Genomic DNA, 15,730 nt, shown 5'->3' with positions numbered 1-15,730 from the left:
CAGGCAATTCTCCTGCCTCAGCCTCCTGAGTAGCTGGGACTACAGGCACGTGCCACCATGCCCAGCTAATTTTTTGTATTTTTAGTAGAGACGGGGTTTCACCACGTTGATCAGGATGGTCTCGATCTCTTGACCTCGTGATCCACCCGCCTCGGCCTCCCAAAGTGCTGGGATTACAGGCTTGAGCCACTGCGTCCGGCCTAATACAGAATATCTTAATGAAGCAGGGGAAAGAAATCTGTATTATATTATTATTATTATTATTTTGAGACAGAGTCTCACTAACCCTGTCGCACAGGCTGGAGTGCCGTGGTGCAATGTTGGCTCACTGCAACCTCTGCCTTCTGGGTTCAAGTGATTCTCATGCCTCAGCCTCCCAAGTAGCTGGGATTACAGGTGCCTACCACCATGCCCAGCTAATTTTTGTATTTTTAGTGGAGACAGGGTTTCACCACTTTGGCCAGGCTGGTCTTAAACTCCTGAACTCAGGTGACCCACTTGCCTCTGCCTCCCAAAGTGCTAGGATTACAGGCATGAGCCACCATGCTCAGCCTTTTTTTTTTTTTTTTTTTTAAACTCATGCTTCAGCCTCCCAAGTAGCTGGGATTACAGGAATGCACCACCACTCCTAGCTAATTTTTTGTGTTTTTAGTAAAGACAGGGTTTCATTATGTTGGCCAGGCTGGTATCAAACTCCTGGCCTCAAGTGATCCACCTGCCTCGGCCTCCCAAAATGCTGGGATTATAGGCATGAGCCACAATGCTGGGCTGAATTCTGTGTTCATTAACGTTAGCTCGTCACAGAACAGCCTAATTCATCCTTGTGGAGATTCCCCCAGTTTAAATGTGCTGGACTTTTCTACCTTGCTTTCTTATGTTTATGGACTGCAGACAGACTTCTGTTCTTTGAAACTTTTCACCACAGAAAGGAGACAGCTGGCACTGTCTTTTTCTGGCTTACTGTATATAGTCATGTTTTCAGCTGTTCTCGTAAGAAAAGAAAGAAAAAGAAACTGAAGAGTGACGCAAGAGAAATTAATCCCACTGCCTCTTCATAGTAGACTGCTATCTGTTCTTCCCAGACCTTCATCTTTCAATACTGAAATCATCAAGAGGTCTCACTGTATTTTCGGCACTGGTGGGCTGTGTCCCCTTAAGAGATTTCCAGGCTATTTACGTAGCAGCATGTCATGTGACACCCCAGTTGCCATGGCAAATATTTGTGTTTCATGAAAAATGCCGGTAAAGAAAATCAATGTAAATGACCAAATCCCCAGACAGACAGGCCTTCAGGCAAGTGTTTGGCCTGCACCATTATTGTTTCAAATTCAGCTGTTTAACAGGCTGTGAGAAGGCCATGGGCTAATGTGCATAATAGAAACAGACAGAGGCACCTGTTTTCATTCTCACCCTGTTGGAGCGCTCAGGTCCCACAGTTTTATAGATAACAGATCTACAGGTAATACAAATATTATGACTAGGTTTTAGCCAGTAAGTGGTTTTCCTCAAAAAAAAAAAAGTTTTAAATAATGACATATTTTCTGAATGCTAATGATCCCTGGTTTTAATTTCCTCTGTTGCTTTCACAAAGCTTTTCCAGCTGCTGGAAGCAGTAATATTTAATGGCTTTTTCCTGTGGTCCCAGATTAGTACAGCATTTCTAAACTGACTCTTCAATGGTAAATGTAATTATTCATATATTTTGTGGGAAGTGTCCTGGGCATGGCAGTTAAAAGACTAAGAGAAGGACTTCATTATGCCAAGCCTCATGATAGAGCCAGTACAGACCTTTGATCAGACTCGACCACAAGGCAGTGTGGTGCCACACTAGTGTCCCCGAGAAGTGGGACTTGGCATCTGATTATAGTTGTTTTTGTAAATATTTACTTGGTGTGGAAAGAGAGAACAGGCTGGTCCAGTGGGGAAAGGGGGGAAGGGGGTGAGGCTCCGAGCCTTCTATTTGTTTTGTAAAATTGCCCATGAGAGCCGTTTTGATTTAAACTGTGTCTCATTCTTCATTGAAGGGGAAAAGCAGAAGGTCAAGAGGACATCATGACAGGAAGGTCTGTAATTTGTGTGACTAGTTGAAATTTGGGGTCTATCACCTGATGTCCCTTCCTTTTGCTGCCGGGCAAAAGTATGGGTGACTGCTTGACAGCTGGAGATGGCAACAAAAGTTCCTGCTTCCTTTATAAAAGAAATGAGATCATGGTTTCAGGGGAAAAAAAAATGGTTCATTTAAAGTGAAAACCCTTTTTTACCTTCTTTTGGGACTGAATTACTTCTCAGGCTTCAGTCCAAATGACTTAGCATCCTTAAAATTTGGCTGAATCATATCAATCTTCCACCTCAGCCAAAGATTTTCATCTTTTAAAAGTACACTTCAAAAGAAATAAAATGTGAAAAATAAATGCAGTTTCCCCCAGCATGTGCTTGTATACGTGCATGCATATATGATGCACACACATGCAACATACTGCATGTACGCTATAGTAAGGGTATAGGATTTAGAGTTAAGCTGATCCTAACAACTAAGGTAACAAAAACATCAGAAAAATGAAATAGCCCCCACAATATGGCAAGTATATGCCAGCAAGGAACATTCCACAAGACCGTACATGAGTAATAAAAGTCCTGAACTTGAAGTAGGAATACACTGGATTCTCCTTTGAGCAAGTCACTTTACTTATCTCTGACAAATGAGGATAATACGTTTTTTCACATAGGGTTGCTGCAAGGATCAGATGGGTTAATGTGTCTGAAAGTGTTTTGGAACCATAAACTACTTGTTATCATAACTCATTGATCCATTCTTAAGAGCATCTTATAGGCCTCCCTTTCTTGGTGATCTTTTTTTTTTTTAATTTATTTTATTGCATTTTACGTTTTGGGGTACATGTGAAGAACATGAAAGATTGTTGCATAGGTACACACGTGGCAGTGTGATTTGCTGCCTTCCTCCCCATTCTTTTTTTTTTTTATTTTAATGATCTTCTTTTCAGTAAGAATTTCAGAGGAATCTTAGCCATCTGCTTTCGAGGAAAAACAGCCCACCTTTTGGGTCACATTTTATGCCTGCAGAGCTGTGCCTGCATAGGGCTGTATTTACATCAGTGATTTCATACAGTCCCTCTGTACCTAGACAGATTGCTCCTAGGTAAACTAATTAATACAGTTAGATCCCTCCTTTTGCTTTCCTTGACATCTTACTATGAGAAAATTGTGAGCCTGATTCTGCATGTTAAAAATAGGATGTGTTTACAAACACTAAGGCATTATTTATCTAGAATGTTTGTAACTGCTAATGTTGACTGAGCATGTCCTGCATGCATGGCACTGAGTACCTTTCATACTCCCTGAACCCTCATAGCAGGCAGAACCTATGTGCTGCTATTGTCCCCAGGCCCACTCAGTTGGTAAAAGGGTACAAAGGATCCAGCTGACAGAGTGAGGCTCTGGAGTTTGTGCTGTCTGCAAGTTCCAGGTTATGAACGCTTCCACATGGGTCGGTTTTTCAAATAGTGCTACTACTGCTCCTGTTACTACTGCTGCTGTTGCTGCTGCTACTGCTACTCACATCTAACATGCACTGAGTGCTTACTCTTTGCCAAGCTATATTCCTAATGTCTTAAGTGGATTATCTCTTAGTTTTCACAGGATTTCTGTGCAATAGGCACTATTATCATTCAATTAGTCATCCAATTAGTAAATAATAGAACCAGCATACAAAATTGGACTATGTAACTACCAAAGCCCCCAAGTATTAGAAATTTTTATAAATCTCAATCATTTTTTATGGAAACATATTAAATTTATTACATTTCTAAAATATATTACATTTCTGCCTACCTAATATTTTCTCTATTTAATATCATGTATACAGGTAATCCATTTCCATGTCTTTTACTATTTCCTTCAATTCAGACAGCAGTTATCACCTTTGCTGTTGTGTCTGCTTTCATCAGCTCTGACTTTAACAGCCTTTTCTATCTTATGGCTCAGCTAACCAAATCCAGTTTAAGAAGTTGAATAAGCTTAAGTCAGTCAGGCTTTGCACAAGATCCAAAGAATAAAATAAAAAATGATAGTAGAGTTTGTAATTGTTATTTCAATAAATCTGAGGCATCTTTATTTTTAAGAATCTAGTTCAAAGGTTTGAGGTTGTTAAAATGGCCTGTCAGCAAATAAATCTTTTTATTATCTTAAGGCAGGTATAAAAACTATGCAAAGATTCGCTTAATTTTAATTAATATTTTGATAATAAAAATCTATTTTATGGATAAGACAAGCAAACAAACAAATATATTTATTGCACTATAGGAGTACAGACCAAATTCATGAGTGTGTTTTCTTCTAGGAACAGAAAGAGAAAAGAAATTGAAAAGAAATACAGAAAGGACTTTAACTTTATATATATATATATATATATATATATATATATATATATATATATGTATAACATACACACATATACACACACACCACACACATACACACACGTGCATGCATGCACACACACACAGACACATAGAGCAAAGATGATGAAAAATCAAACAAAAATGTGTCCATAGTAGTTTTGTATATTATACTCTATACCTTTCTATATATTCAAAACTTTTCCAAAATATCTCCAAATTAAAAAAAATACCCAATTGAAGAAAAATATAAAAGAAAATCCTGTTTCCTAAGCCATCCCTCTGTTGTAAAGTTTATTTTGGTGTAGAAAGAATAGGTTTGGGGCCGGGCACGGTGGCTCACGCCTGTAATCCCAGCACTTTGGGAGGCCGAGGCGGGTGGATCACGAGATCAAGAGATCGAGACCATCCTGGTCAACATAGTGAAACCCCATCTCTACTAAAAATACAAAAAAAAATTCGCTGGGCTTGGTGGTGCGTGCCTGTAATCCCAGCTACTCAGGAGGCTGAGACAAGAGAATTGCCTGAACCCAGGAGGCGGAGGTTACGGTGAGCCGAGATTGCGCCATTGCACTCCAGCCTGGGTGACAAGAGCGAAACTCCGTCTCAAAAAAAAAAAAGAATAGATTTGGGTGATTACATTGCAATCTCAAATGTGGGGTCTCACTTCTCTTATTCATTCTTTTCTATTGCTTTTTCTTTAGTATTTTCCCAACATATACTTCTGATCCTCTCAATAGAAAACTGTAATTATTTTATGGGTGAGTCAGCTGAACTATTTTAATCAGGCAGTATGTGTGACATTAAACATATCACTGCCCCTGTCTGCTCTCATTTCCTCCTATCTGTATAAAAAGGAGATTGGATCAAATCAGTATTTTTAAGGGGCTTCCATATCCCCTAAATCCTCACCCCACAGCCCCAGAGGAAGAAGAGAAGCAAAAGCTACTAGTAATTTGGGGCTCTACGCCCCTATATCCACAACACCTGGGTTTTCTATTTTACCTTTTTATCATCAGACTATATGGTATTTGAACAAAGTGTTTCAGGATTTAAAATGTGTACTTTGAAAACCACTAGATGATATCCAGCAGCAGTTTTGGCTTTAACATGTCATATCTGGTGGGGGGAATAAGCCTACTTCTTAAAGGGCACAGGGTGCCTCCCTGGTTGACTTTGCTCCCAGCACAATTTAAAAAAAATAATTTTTTTTGCCTTGCTCTAAAGGGTTGGAGAAAGAGCAGGTCTTATTTTGACAAGAATTAGAGCTCTGCAACCTGGAGATACAAAATGAGATTCAAAGCAAGTCCAAAGCCACTTTTTCTCTTTTAGACTCATTTTCTCTCATAAAACTTCATTTAATTTACCATCTTAAAGGAAGAAAAGAAAAATCCAAACAAAAAAAAAAACCCAACCCTGTGGAATCTTTTTTAAAAAACCCAAATCTTAATGTTTTAATTTTTTTTTTTTTTTTTTCTAGACAGAGTCTCACACTGTCACCCAGGCTGGAGTGCAGTGATGTGACCTTGGCTCACTGCAGCCTCCGCTTCCCGAGTTCAAGCAAGTCTCCTGTGTCAGCCTCCCAAGTAACTAGGACTATAGGCACCCACCACCATATCTGGCTAATTTTTTTGTTTGTTTGTTTGTTTGTATTTTTAGTAGAGACAGGGTTTCACCATGTTGGTCAGGCTGGTGTGGAACTCCTAACCTCAAATGATCTGCCCACCACAGCCTCCCAAATTGCAGGGATTACAGACGTGAGCCATCATGCCCGTCCTAATTTATATATTTTTAACTTTTAGGCTCAGAGGTACATGTGCAGGTTTGTTATATAGGTATTAATAAGTTGTGTATCATGAGGATTTGGTCAAACATTATTTCATCACTCAGGTAATAAGCATAGTACCCAATAGGTAGTTTTGGGATCCTTGTCCTCTTCCCACCCTCCACCCTTAAGTAGGCCCCTGTGTCTATTCCCTTCTTTGTGTTCATGTGTATTCAATGTTTAGCTCCCACTTATAAGCGACACCATGTAGTATTTGGTTTTCTGTTCCTGTGTTAATTTGCTTATGATAATAGGCTCCAGCTCCATCTATGTTGCTTCAAATAACATGACTTCTTTCTTTTCATGGCTGCATAGTATTCCATGGTATATATGTACCACACTGTCTTTATCCAGTCTACTGTTGATGGTCATTTAGGTTGATTCCATGTCTTTGTTATTGTGAATAGTGCTGCAATGAACATAACACATCCATGTGTCTTTATGGTAGAATGATTTATAGTCTTTTGGGTATATACCTAATGGATTGCTGGGTCAAATGGTAATTCTGTTTTAAGTTCTTTGAGAAGTCACTGCTTTCCACAATGGCTGAACTAATTTACATTCCTACTGGCAGTGTATAAGCATTTCCTTTTCTCTGTAACCTCACCAGCATCTGTTATTTTTTGACCTTTTTATAATAGTCATTCCGACTGGTGTGAGATGGTATCTCATTGTGGTTTTGATTTGCATGTAGAATCTTTTAAAAACAGTAACTATTTTCTCTAGTTCATTAGAAATTGCCATCCTCATCTCTGCATTTTCAGCATTAAACTTTCAAAATGAATTGAAATTATACAGTTTTATTTACAGAACACTTTTTTTGAAAATCTTGCAAAAGAATTTTTTTTAAGATTTACCAACCGAATGGAGAGCAAAGATAAATAAATAAATAGAAAGCAGGAGTTGCAATTTTTGCTGATAAAATAGACTTTAAAGCAACAAAGATCAAAAGAAGCAAAGAAGGATATTACATAATGATAAAAGGATCAGTGTAACAAGAAGAGCTAAAGATCCTAAATATATACGCACCAAATGCAGGAATACCCAGATATATAAGGCTTATAAAGAGACTTAGACTCCCACACAATAATAGTGGGAGACTTCAACATCAATATTAGATCAATGAGACAGAAAGTTAACAACGATATCCAGGACTTAAATTCATATCTGGAACAAGTAGACTTAATTAACATTTATGGAACTCTCCACTTTAAATACACAAAATATACACTCTTATCAGTACCACATCACACCTGTTTACAGGTTTAAATGAAATATTGGTTGGCTGCTTGTTAGTTATTTTCTTCCCTCATTTTTTTTTTATGTCTCTATTATTAAGCACAATTATCGGCATACCCATCTTTAGACTGCATTCTAGCCCGGGCAATAAAGCAACACCCCCGTTCTCTCTCCCTCTTCCTCTTCCTCTTCCTCTTTCTTCCTCTCCTTCATTCTTTATTTTTCTTTTTTTCTTTCTTTCTCTCTTTCTTCTTTAAAAAAAAAAGAAAAAAGAATTTTTCTTGTAGTTACTGAGAAAAACTATAAGGATTGTTTTTACTACTTTTTAAAAAATGAATGATTATTATTTTTAGAGACAGGGTCTCCCTCTGTCACCCAGGTTGGAGTGCAGTGGTGTGATGATAGCTCACTGCAGCCTCAAACTCTGGGAGCAAATTATCCTCCTCAGCTGACAAGGCATGATGGCTCATGCCTGTAATCCCAGCACTTTGGGAGGTCAAGGCAGACAGATCACTTGAGGGTCAGGAGTTCAAGACCAGCCTGGACAACATGGTGAAACCTCATCTCTACTAAAAATACAGAAATTAGCTGGGCGTGGTGGCACGTGCCTATAATCCTGGTTACTGGGGAGTTTATTAAAAAGACAGAAGAATCACTTGAACCTGGGAGGTAGAGCTTGCAGTGAGCCAAGAGTGTACCACTGCACACCAGCCCGGGCAATGGAGGAAGACTCTGTCTCAAAAAGGAAAAAAAAAAAAAAAAAAAAAGAATACATATGTAGATACAGAGAATATGACAAGGTGGAGCTCTTTAGGAATTCTGCAAGTATTCTTTAGTGATCTGTAATCAGTGAACTTACTAGACCCACATTTTTCTCAAGAAAATTGGGATGTCAGGCTTTACTTTGGTGATAATAGCAGTCCTTTTTGAGGCTTGCTTTTTTCCCTGTACATGTAGAGAAAATGATGATGTGTCTTTGGTCAAGAGATCTGGGATTCCAGGCTGCTTTTGATTCCCATCCTGTCGGGGTTCCTGTCCATATCCCCAGCAGGTTCAACCCATCCATCATAATTGTCCCCAGTGGTTCTTAACTATGTCACATTTTCTCAGAGAATATTAAGGGGTCACAAAAAAGATGAAATCAATGCAGCCATAAAATGAAATGTGTCTTTAGAAGGAAATTTTGCATTTGACTGAAAATAGACAATCTATTTTTTTAAGATTCTTGATTCTGTTCTGTTTGATCTTCAACTAGATTTTGATCCATCACATGTTTTTATTCCATGAGAATGCATCAAAGGATAGGGATTTTTCTCCTCAGGAAGTGTTTCAGAGTTCAGGAAGAATAATTAGAATAAAGATACCTTTCAAAACAATTGCAGAAATTATTCCTAGAAAATTGCTGCTGATCTGAGTGGCCTTTACACTCAAGTTGCTTCTTTTATATGTCTCTGCTCAATGAGTTCTGCTTTTGCCTTTTATTCTCTTTATAAAGGTTAAAGACTCTGACTTTCACTTTTAATTGGCACTTAAGGCTTACTTGGACAGTTTCTAGGTATTATGAACTGAGAGCCATTGGCTGGCAGACCCCAGAATACTGGAATATCACTCTTTGGGGTTTTCTCCCCATGACGACATTTACCATTAGGTGGTGTGGGCAGCCGTTCATCTATTTTGATTTGAGAGTTACTAGAAAGAATTTTCTATCTAAAAAATAGAAAAGAAAAAAAAAATCCCCCAGGTCTTTTTCATGGTGCATAAAGTGATGCCATTGGAGATAGCTGCCTTTGATTTGATGGCTCTACTGGCTCCAGAAGTTTATTAAAAAGCCAATACCCCTGGAGGGGTGACACATTAAGTCAGAGAGGCATAGGGTTTCAAAATTAGAAGTGCTCTGAGTGATCACTTAATGGAAACTGAAACCCCACAGAAGTGGCTTCCCAAGGCCCCAGAGGAAGGTGGGTAATAGACTAGATTCTAGGTCTTCTTGCTTCAGATATACCACACCATCTTATGTTCATTAGCACATTGATAGGAATTAGTTTAACAAATTGCTTTCCAGCCTATCAAATAAGAAAAAATGAGCTGAGGGCAGTGGCTCATGCTTGTAACCCCAAGACTTTGGGAGGCTGGGGCGGGTGGATCACTTGAGGCCGACCAGGAGTTCAAACCAGCCTGGGCGACATAGCGAGACCCCTATCTCTACCCCCTCACCCCTGCAAAAAAATACAAAAATTAGATGGGCATCCTGACATGTGCTGATAGTCCCAGCTACTCTCGAAGCTGAGGTGGGAGGATCATTTGCACCCAGAGTTTGAGGCTACAGTGAGCTATGATCACACCATTGCACTCCAATCTGGGTGACAGAGGGAGACCCTGTCTCTAAAAATAATAATTATCATTCAGTTTTTTAAAAAGAAAAAGAAAAAAACAGCAGATCAAGGCCAGGTTGGCTCTGATGTAGAAGGTGGTAAAAGGAAGGCTAAGAAGACCACAGCTTAGTAAGGAGCTATATGGAGAGTTCTAGACAGTTAAGGCTGTGGGCACTGGTGGTATGGGGTAGGGGACAGCATGTGGTAGGGTGTGGAAGAGAAAGTGCCCAATGGGAAGGAAGAGGGGCTGATGAAAGGAAATAGAAGAGTAGCAAAGATGTACTTCTTTTTTTTTAAAATTTATTTATTATACTTTAAGTTCTGGGGTCCATGTGCAGATTGTGCAGGTTTGTTACATAGGTATACACGTGCCATGGTTGCCATGGTGGTGGTTTGTTGCATCCATCGCCCCATCATCTACATTAGGTATTTCTCCTAATGCTATCCCTCCCCAATTCCTGCACCCCCTGCTATTCCTCCCCTAGCCCCCCACCCCCCAGGCCCCAGCGTGTGATGTTCCCCTCCCTGTGTCCATGTGTTCTCATTGTTCAACACCCACTTATGAGTGAGAACATGCAGTGTTTGGTTTTCTGTTCTTGGCAAAGACACACTTCTTATAGTACTTATTCTCCTTCCTTTGGTTATATATGGATTTGGGTTGTTTAGGAACAGAATTTTGTCTTATAGTAGCAAAAATACTGTGTTAGAAATTAAGAAGCTCCACCAACTAGCTTTCTGATCTTGGGCAAGTGATTTAACCTCTCTGAGCCTCAGTTTCCTTCTCTATTGTAAAAACCACATTGACTAGGGATAAGACACTGTTAAAGGTTCTTGACACTTACTTTAATCATCACAGAAGCTCTGCGGGGACCTCAGATAAGGAAATTTAGGTTCAGAGGGTGTAGTAACTTGCCCAAGAGGATATAGCAGATATTGGCAAAGCTTTGATTTCAACCCAGGTTAGTCAGACTTAAGGCCAAGGCTCATTTCCCTGGGCCAATAAAAGCCTATTGAGCAAAAGGCAAAGCCAGTAACCTTCAAGTTCCCTTGTCCTTTAAAATTCAGGCCTGTGACTATGCTGAATTCTGGACCCCTGATTAGGTCAGCTATTCTCTCTGAATATCATATACATCTTTTGAAAAGTTCTAAACAGCTGAGGTCCTGATCTTCATTCTATACGAAGCTCAACATATTGTGGACCCTTAAAAAAATTTAAAAGCAGGGTCAAAAAAATAGCACCCCTGGTCTTTGGGAAGGAATAAGGACTCCATCTCTAAAGGACGTTCCATTCATATTCTGAATCTAAACTCTTATTGAGAGCCATAACATGCAGGAAGAACTTACTCTTTTTCATACAGTGCAATTGCCTGGGCTAATTACTAATGGATATGTTTGAGTATTTGAGAAACTGAACATTGACTTTTAGTCTTAAAAGGAATTTAGTCTTTCCTTCTAGGCAACAGAATGATTATTATTCTCTGAAGGTGATATCCATGTGGTATCATCCCAAATACTTGGCCATTTGCCACTATGAGATCCTGCTTGTTTCTGATTATGGGTCCAGTTTAATGCTATACCCATACAGTATACTGTCCACATAAATGAAAAGAACATTTTTCATGAAGACATTTGTCTTAGAAATGTGATTTTCTTTGTGGTAGTTCGTTCTTTCTTTCTTTCTTTTTTTTTTTTTTGAGATGGAGTCTTGCTCTGTTGCCAGGCTAGAGTGCAGTGGAGCAATCTTGGCTCACTGCAACCTCCACCTCTTGGGTTCAAGCAATTCTTCCACCTCAGCCTCCTGAGTAGCTGGAACCACAGGCACATGCCACCACACCTGGCTAATTTTTGTATTTTTAGTAGAGCTGGGGCTTCACCATGTTGGCCAGGATGGTCTCGATCTCTTGACCTCGTGATCTACCCGCCTTGGCCTCCCGAAGTGCTGGGATTACAGGCAAGAGCCACCAGGCCTGGCTGTGGTAGTTATTTCTAAATTTTATTTATTTATTTATTTGAGAGACAGGAGCTCGCTCTGTCACCCAGACTGGAGTGCAGTAGCATGATCATTGCTTACTGCACCCTCAAATTCCTGGGCTTAAGCAATCCTCTCACCTCAGCCTACCAAGTAGCTGGGACTACAGGTGTGTGCCTCCATACCCAGCTAGTATTTCTTTTTTTTTTTTTTTTTTTTTTTTGAGACGGAGTTTCGCTCTTGTTACCCAGGCTGGAGTGCAATGGCGCGATCTCGGCTCACCGCAACCTCCGCCTCCTGGGTTCAAGCAATTCGCCTGCCTCAGCCTCCTGAGTAGCTGGGATTACAGGCAAGCGCCACCATGCCCAGCTATTGTTTTTGTATTTTTAGTAGAGACGGGGTTTCACCATGTTGACCAGGATGGTCTCGATCTCTTGACCTCGTGATCCACCCGCCTCGGCCTCCCAAAGTGCTGGGATTACAGGCTTGAGCCACCGCGCCCGGCCCCCCAGCTAGTATTTCTAAATTTTAGAATGCAACGCTGGGTCTATCTTTTTTGCTTCACATCTGGGACTTATTAACATAAGTAATCATCATCCTGCTTTCCTGTTTTTTGTTTTGGATTTAGAATTTTCCCTAAATGCTCCAGAAACTCTCAAAGTTATCTAATTAGTGATTACAATTTGCAAGCGAAGAACATTTCCCAGCTAGTTAGTTAGAGCAAGATGCTTATAATTAGGCCACAGGTCTGGGCTGTGTGTAGGCCAATTAGTGAATAGAGGCATCTCACAAAAGTATGGTTGTGACCCAAGAAGGACCAGGTGAGAATGCAGTGTTTCAACAGAGATCCATCTCAGCTAGAAGGAAAAAAAATTGGGGCAGGCACAGTGGCTCACACCTGTAAACCCAGCACTTTGGGAGGCCGAGGTGGGCAGATCACAAAGTCGGGAGTTGGAGACCAACCTGACCAACATGGTGAAACCCTATTTCTACTAAAGATACAAAAATTAGCCAGGTGTGGTGGCACATGCCTGTAATCCCAACTACTTAGGAGGCTGAGACAAGAGAATCACTTGAACCTGGGAAGCGGAGGTTGTAGTGAGCCAAGATCGCACCACTATACCCCAGCCTGGGTGACAGAGCGAGACTCTGTTGCAAAAAAAAAAAAAAGGAAAAAAATGGCTGTTAAGTTAGTAATATCATATTGGGAGTATAGCACGTCTTAAAAAAGGAGGGAAAGAGAGAGGGAGGAAGGGAAAAGAAGGAAGGAAGGGAAGGAGGGAGGAAGGAAGAAAGAAAAGGGAGGGGAAAAGAAAAAGAAAGGAAGAAGAAAGCAAGCCAACAAATAATAGTAGACAAGTTCACAGTGATAAATAATAAAGAAAGAATAACAGAAGGAGCCAGAACCTGAAGCATGGCATGACCTTTAATCAGGACTCTTATTCCTAGTAGGCCGTGAAGCAGCTTTGTCTTTACCTGCTCAATGGATCTCACAATGCTGATGCACTGCTTTAATTTGGGAAGGCTTTCTCTTGAGAGACATGTCTTTTCTTGCTCCAAGTCTAAAGTGCTCCCAAGTGTGGTATTCTCTGTGACAGATGTACTACAGTTATGCTTTAGCTGACTCCAAACCCATAGCTTCCCAGTGCCTGAGTGGTCTATTTGATGTCCAGGAGTGTGTTTCCTTTGAGAACAGGTCTTTGCTGGAATATCATCCAAGAAGGTAGAAAGGTGTAATCCCTTTGTTCTAAAACAGCCACTGATAAATTTTGCCCCCACCACCACCCAAGGCTATTCTTTCAGAAGGTCTAAAATGCATTTGTTGATGTACATAAAAACCCTAGACCCACCCTATGGAAAGACATTGTCTGAGAGAGACGTGAGTCCTCTTCTTTCTCAACTTCTCACAAGGTGGTCCTGTTTTCATAGATGGTCCTAATTCCACATGACTCTCTGTGAAGATAAGAAGTTTCAAAAATATTTTAATATTGCCAAGGAGACAAGATTCTCTGGCAAATCTCTCCTTCATAGCTTTGCTTCTTGTAGAAGTCTGAGTCCTCTTGACTGAATCACACGTGACTGTCAGGACCAGCCAGCTCCAAACATGTTGATCTGTGGTTCTTTTGCATATCTATTTCTCACTGATGAAGCACTGTCATTCTTCTCTGAATCCTAATTCCTACTATCAGAGCGACGTGGCCATAGGACATTTTTGTTGGAACATGTGCCACTTGTCTTCTACCAGGAGTGGCAGCTCCTCCAGCCAGCACTGGTGGCTGCTAAAGAAGGCATTACTTCTCCAACTTTCTCTTGCCCATCCAAGAAGGAAGAATTTATTTTCATCTACCAAGCAGCTTGCATTCTCTTCTGGCACCCTGATTAGATTAGAAAAGGCTAGAAGCTTAGTGAGAAGAATTTTTTCCCTCATTTTTATGCCTTATAACAACTCAAAAGTACACTAAAGCTCACTGCTGTTTAAAGTCTGCTTCTAAAGTGAAAGAAAATTCACACTTAGGGACTTTAACGCTTGTTTTTCAGCATTTTTACTTGAGATGGCAGTCTAATTAATTATTTCACCACCCAGGACCAGAGAAAAGAAAAATAATTAGAAGGATTTTTTTTCTTACATTTGCTTATTGTGCTTTTATTGGAAATTCATCTCTTGGCTTAGTTGTAGACAATTTTCTGCCTTGAATTTGAAAATTACTCTCAGTTAACATTTAGTACAGAAAATACATGAATAATCTAATATAGTAATATTCAACACAGTGCTGTGGCATAATCATTGTTGATAAATTGCTGGAGTATTTTTTCTTTGAGTTTTGTAAAAACTTCAAAATGCAAAGAGTAATAATAATCCTACAGTTTGGTAACAGTGGGCTTATATATCTGAGAATGCTGACATATTGAAAACAATCTATTCCTTATATCCCTAGGCAAGAAACAATTATTACAGTAAATTAATACCAGGTTTACTGACAAGAATTCAGGGCCTGAAAACCTGTACCCTTCCTCTCCCCCAACCCCTCCAAGCCATTAGGAACATTTAGATCATGGGCAGAGTGTCTATGTTTTCAGTACAATAGGTTCTGAGAATTGAAATAGAGTGTTACAGAGTGGACATTGACATGACAAAATTTCCCTTTCCTTTTTTTTTTTAAGTGGGGGGTGACATGTACTGCTATTGTCATCTAAACCACCTCTAATTTGATTTTTTAAATAGCATTGATTATTTTTTAACATAGAAATTGTAAAGAGGAGAAAAATTGCTCAACATCCAATTCATAGAAAACCCCTCTTGCTAATTATAAATTAAATATTTCCATGGCTTAAAATATCCATACAGATAAAAGCAAAATGAAAAGCAAATGTTCCCTTGGTTTTGTTACCAGATTTCTGATTCTAATCCACCTGGGGACAGCCCCAGATATGTTCCTAAGAAGACACCAGACTTAAGAATAAAAGAAAGCTTCTCAAGAGAAACCTAAGAATGACAAAGGTGATAACGTGTTAACATAATGTTCCTTGTAAAAATGACCTCTTGATATTAGGAGAAGGTGGCAGAAGAACTATAAAATACTAAAAAGTGATGATCTTTTATGAAGTCAGAAACAACTTTTAATGGGCACATTTGAAGTTATCCTAAGAATTGCAAAGAAGGCTTCACCCTGTTTTTCAGACTGGTGGATAAGTTATGAACAGGGTATCAGCAACACTTCTCAGACCATGTGTGCATGTGTAAAAACTAAATCACAGAGATTAGGGGTCAGGTGACTGTATCAAAGTAAACTAACTGCATAATTTTTTTATGATCAGTTTCCTTGTACAATTTTATAATACTTTTATAAAAATGTTAATAGATTTGAGTGCTCTCTAAGATATCCATCTGATAATGAGTTTTAATAATATA

At 39.6% G+C, this 15,730-nt stretch overlaps 1 protein-coding gene across 3 annotated transcripts in view; it reads left to right on the top strand.

Moving 5' to 3' along the window:
• Positions 1-15,730, top strand: part of IQCH (IQ motif containing H) — a 267,605-nt gene that overhangs the window by 125,944 nt on the left and 125,931 nt on the right. For all 3 annotated transcript variants that reach the window (XM_074392752.1, XM_074392750.1, XM_074392751.1), the window contains one exon: positions 2,025-2,063. In XM_074392752.1, the coding sequence (XP_074248853.1) occupies positions 2,025-2,063 (39 nt within the window). The remainder of the gene's footprint in view (positions 1-2,024; positions 2,064-15,730) is intronic.

The sequence above is a fragment of the Saimiri boliviensis genome, chromosome 2 (assembly GCF_048565385.1).
Source record: "Saimiri boliviensis isolate mSaiBol1 chromosome 2, mSaiBol1.pri, whole genome shotgun sequence".
Taxonomy (NCBI): domain Eukaryota; kingdom Metazoa; phylum Chordata; class Mammalia; order Primates; family Cebidae; genus Saimiri; species Saimiri boliviensis.
This window is presented reverse-complemented; position numbering and strand designations above follow the sequence as displayed.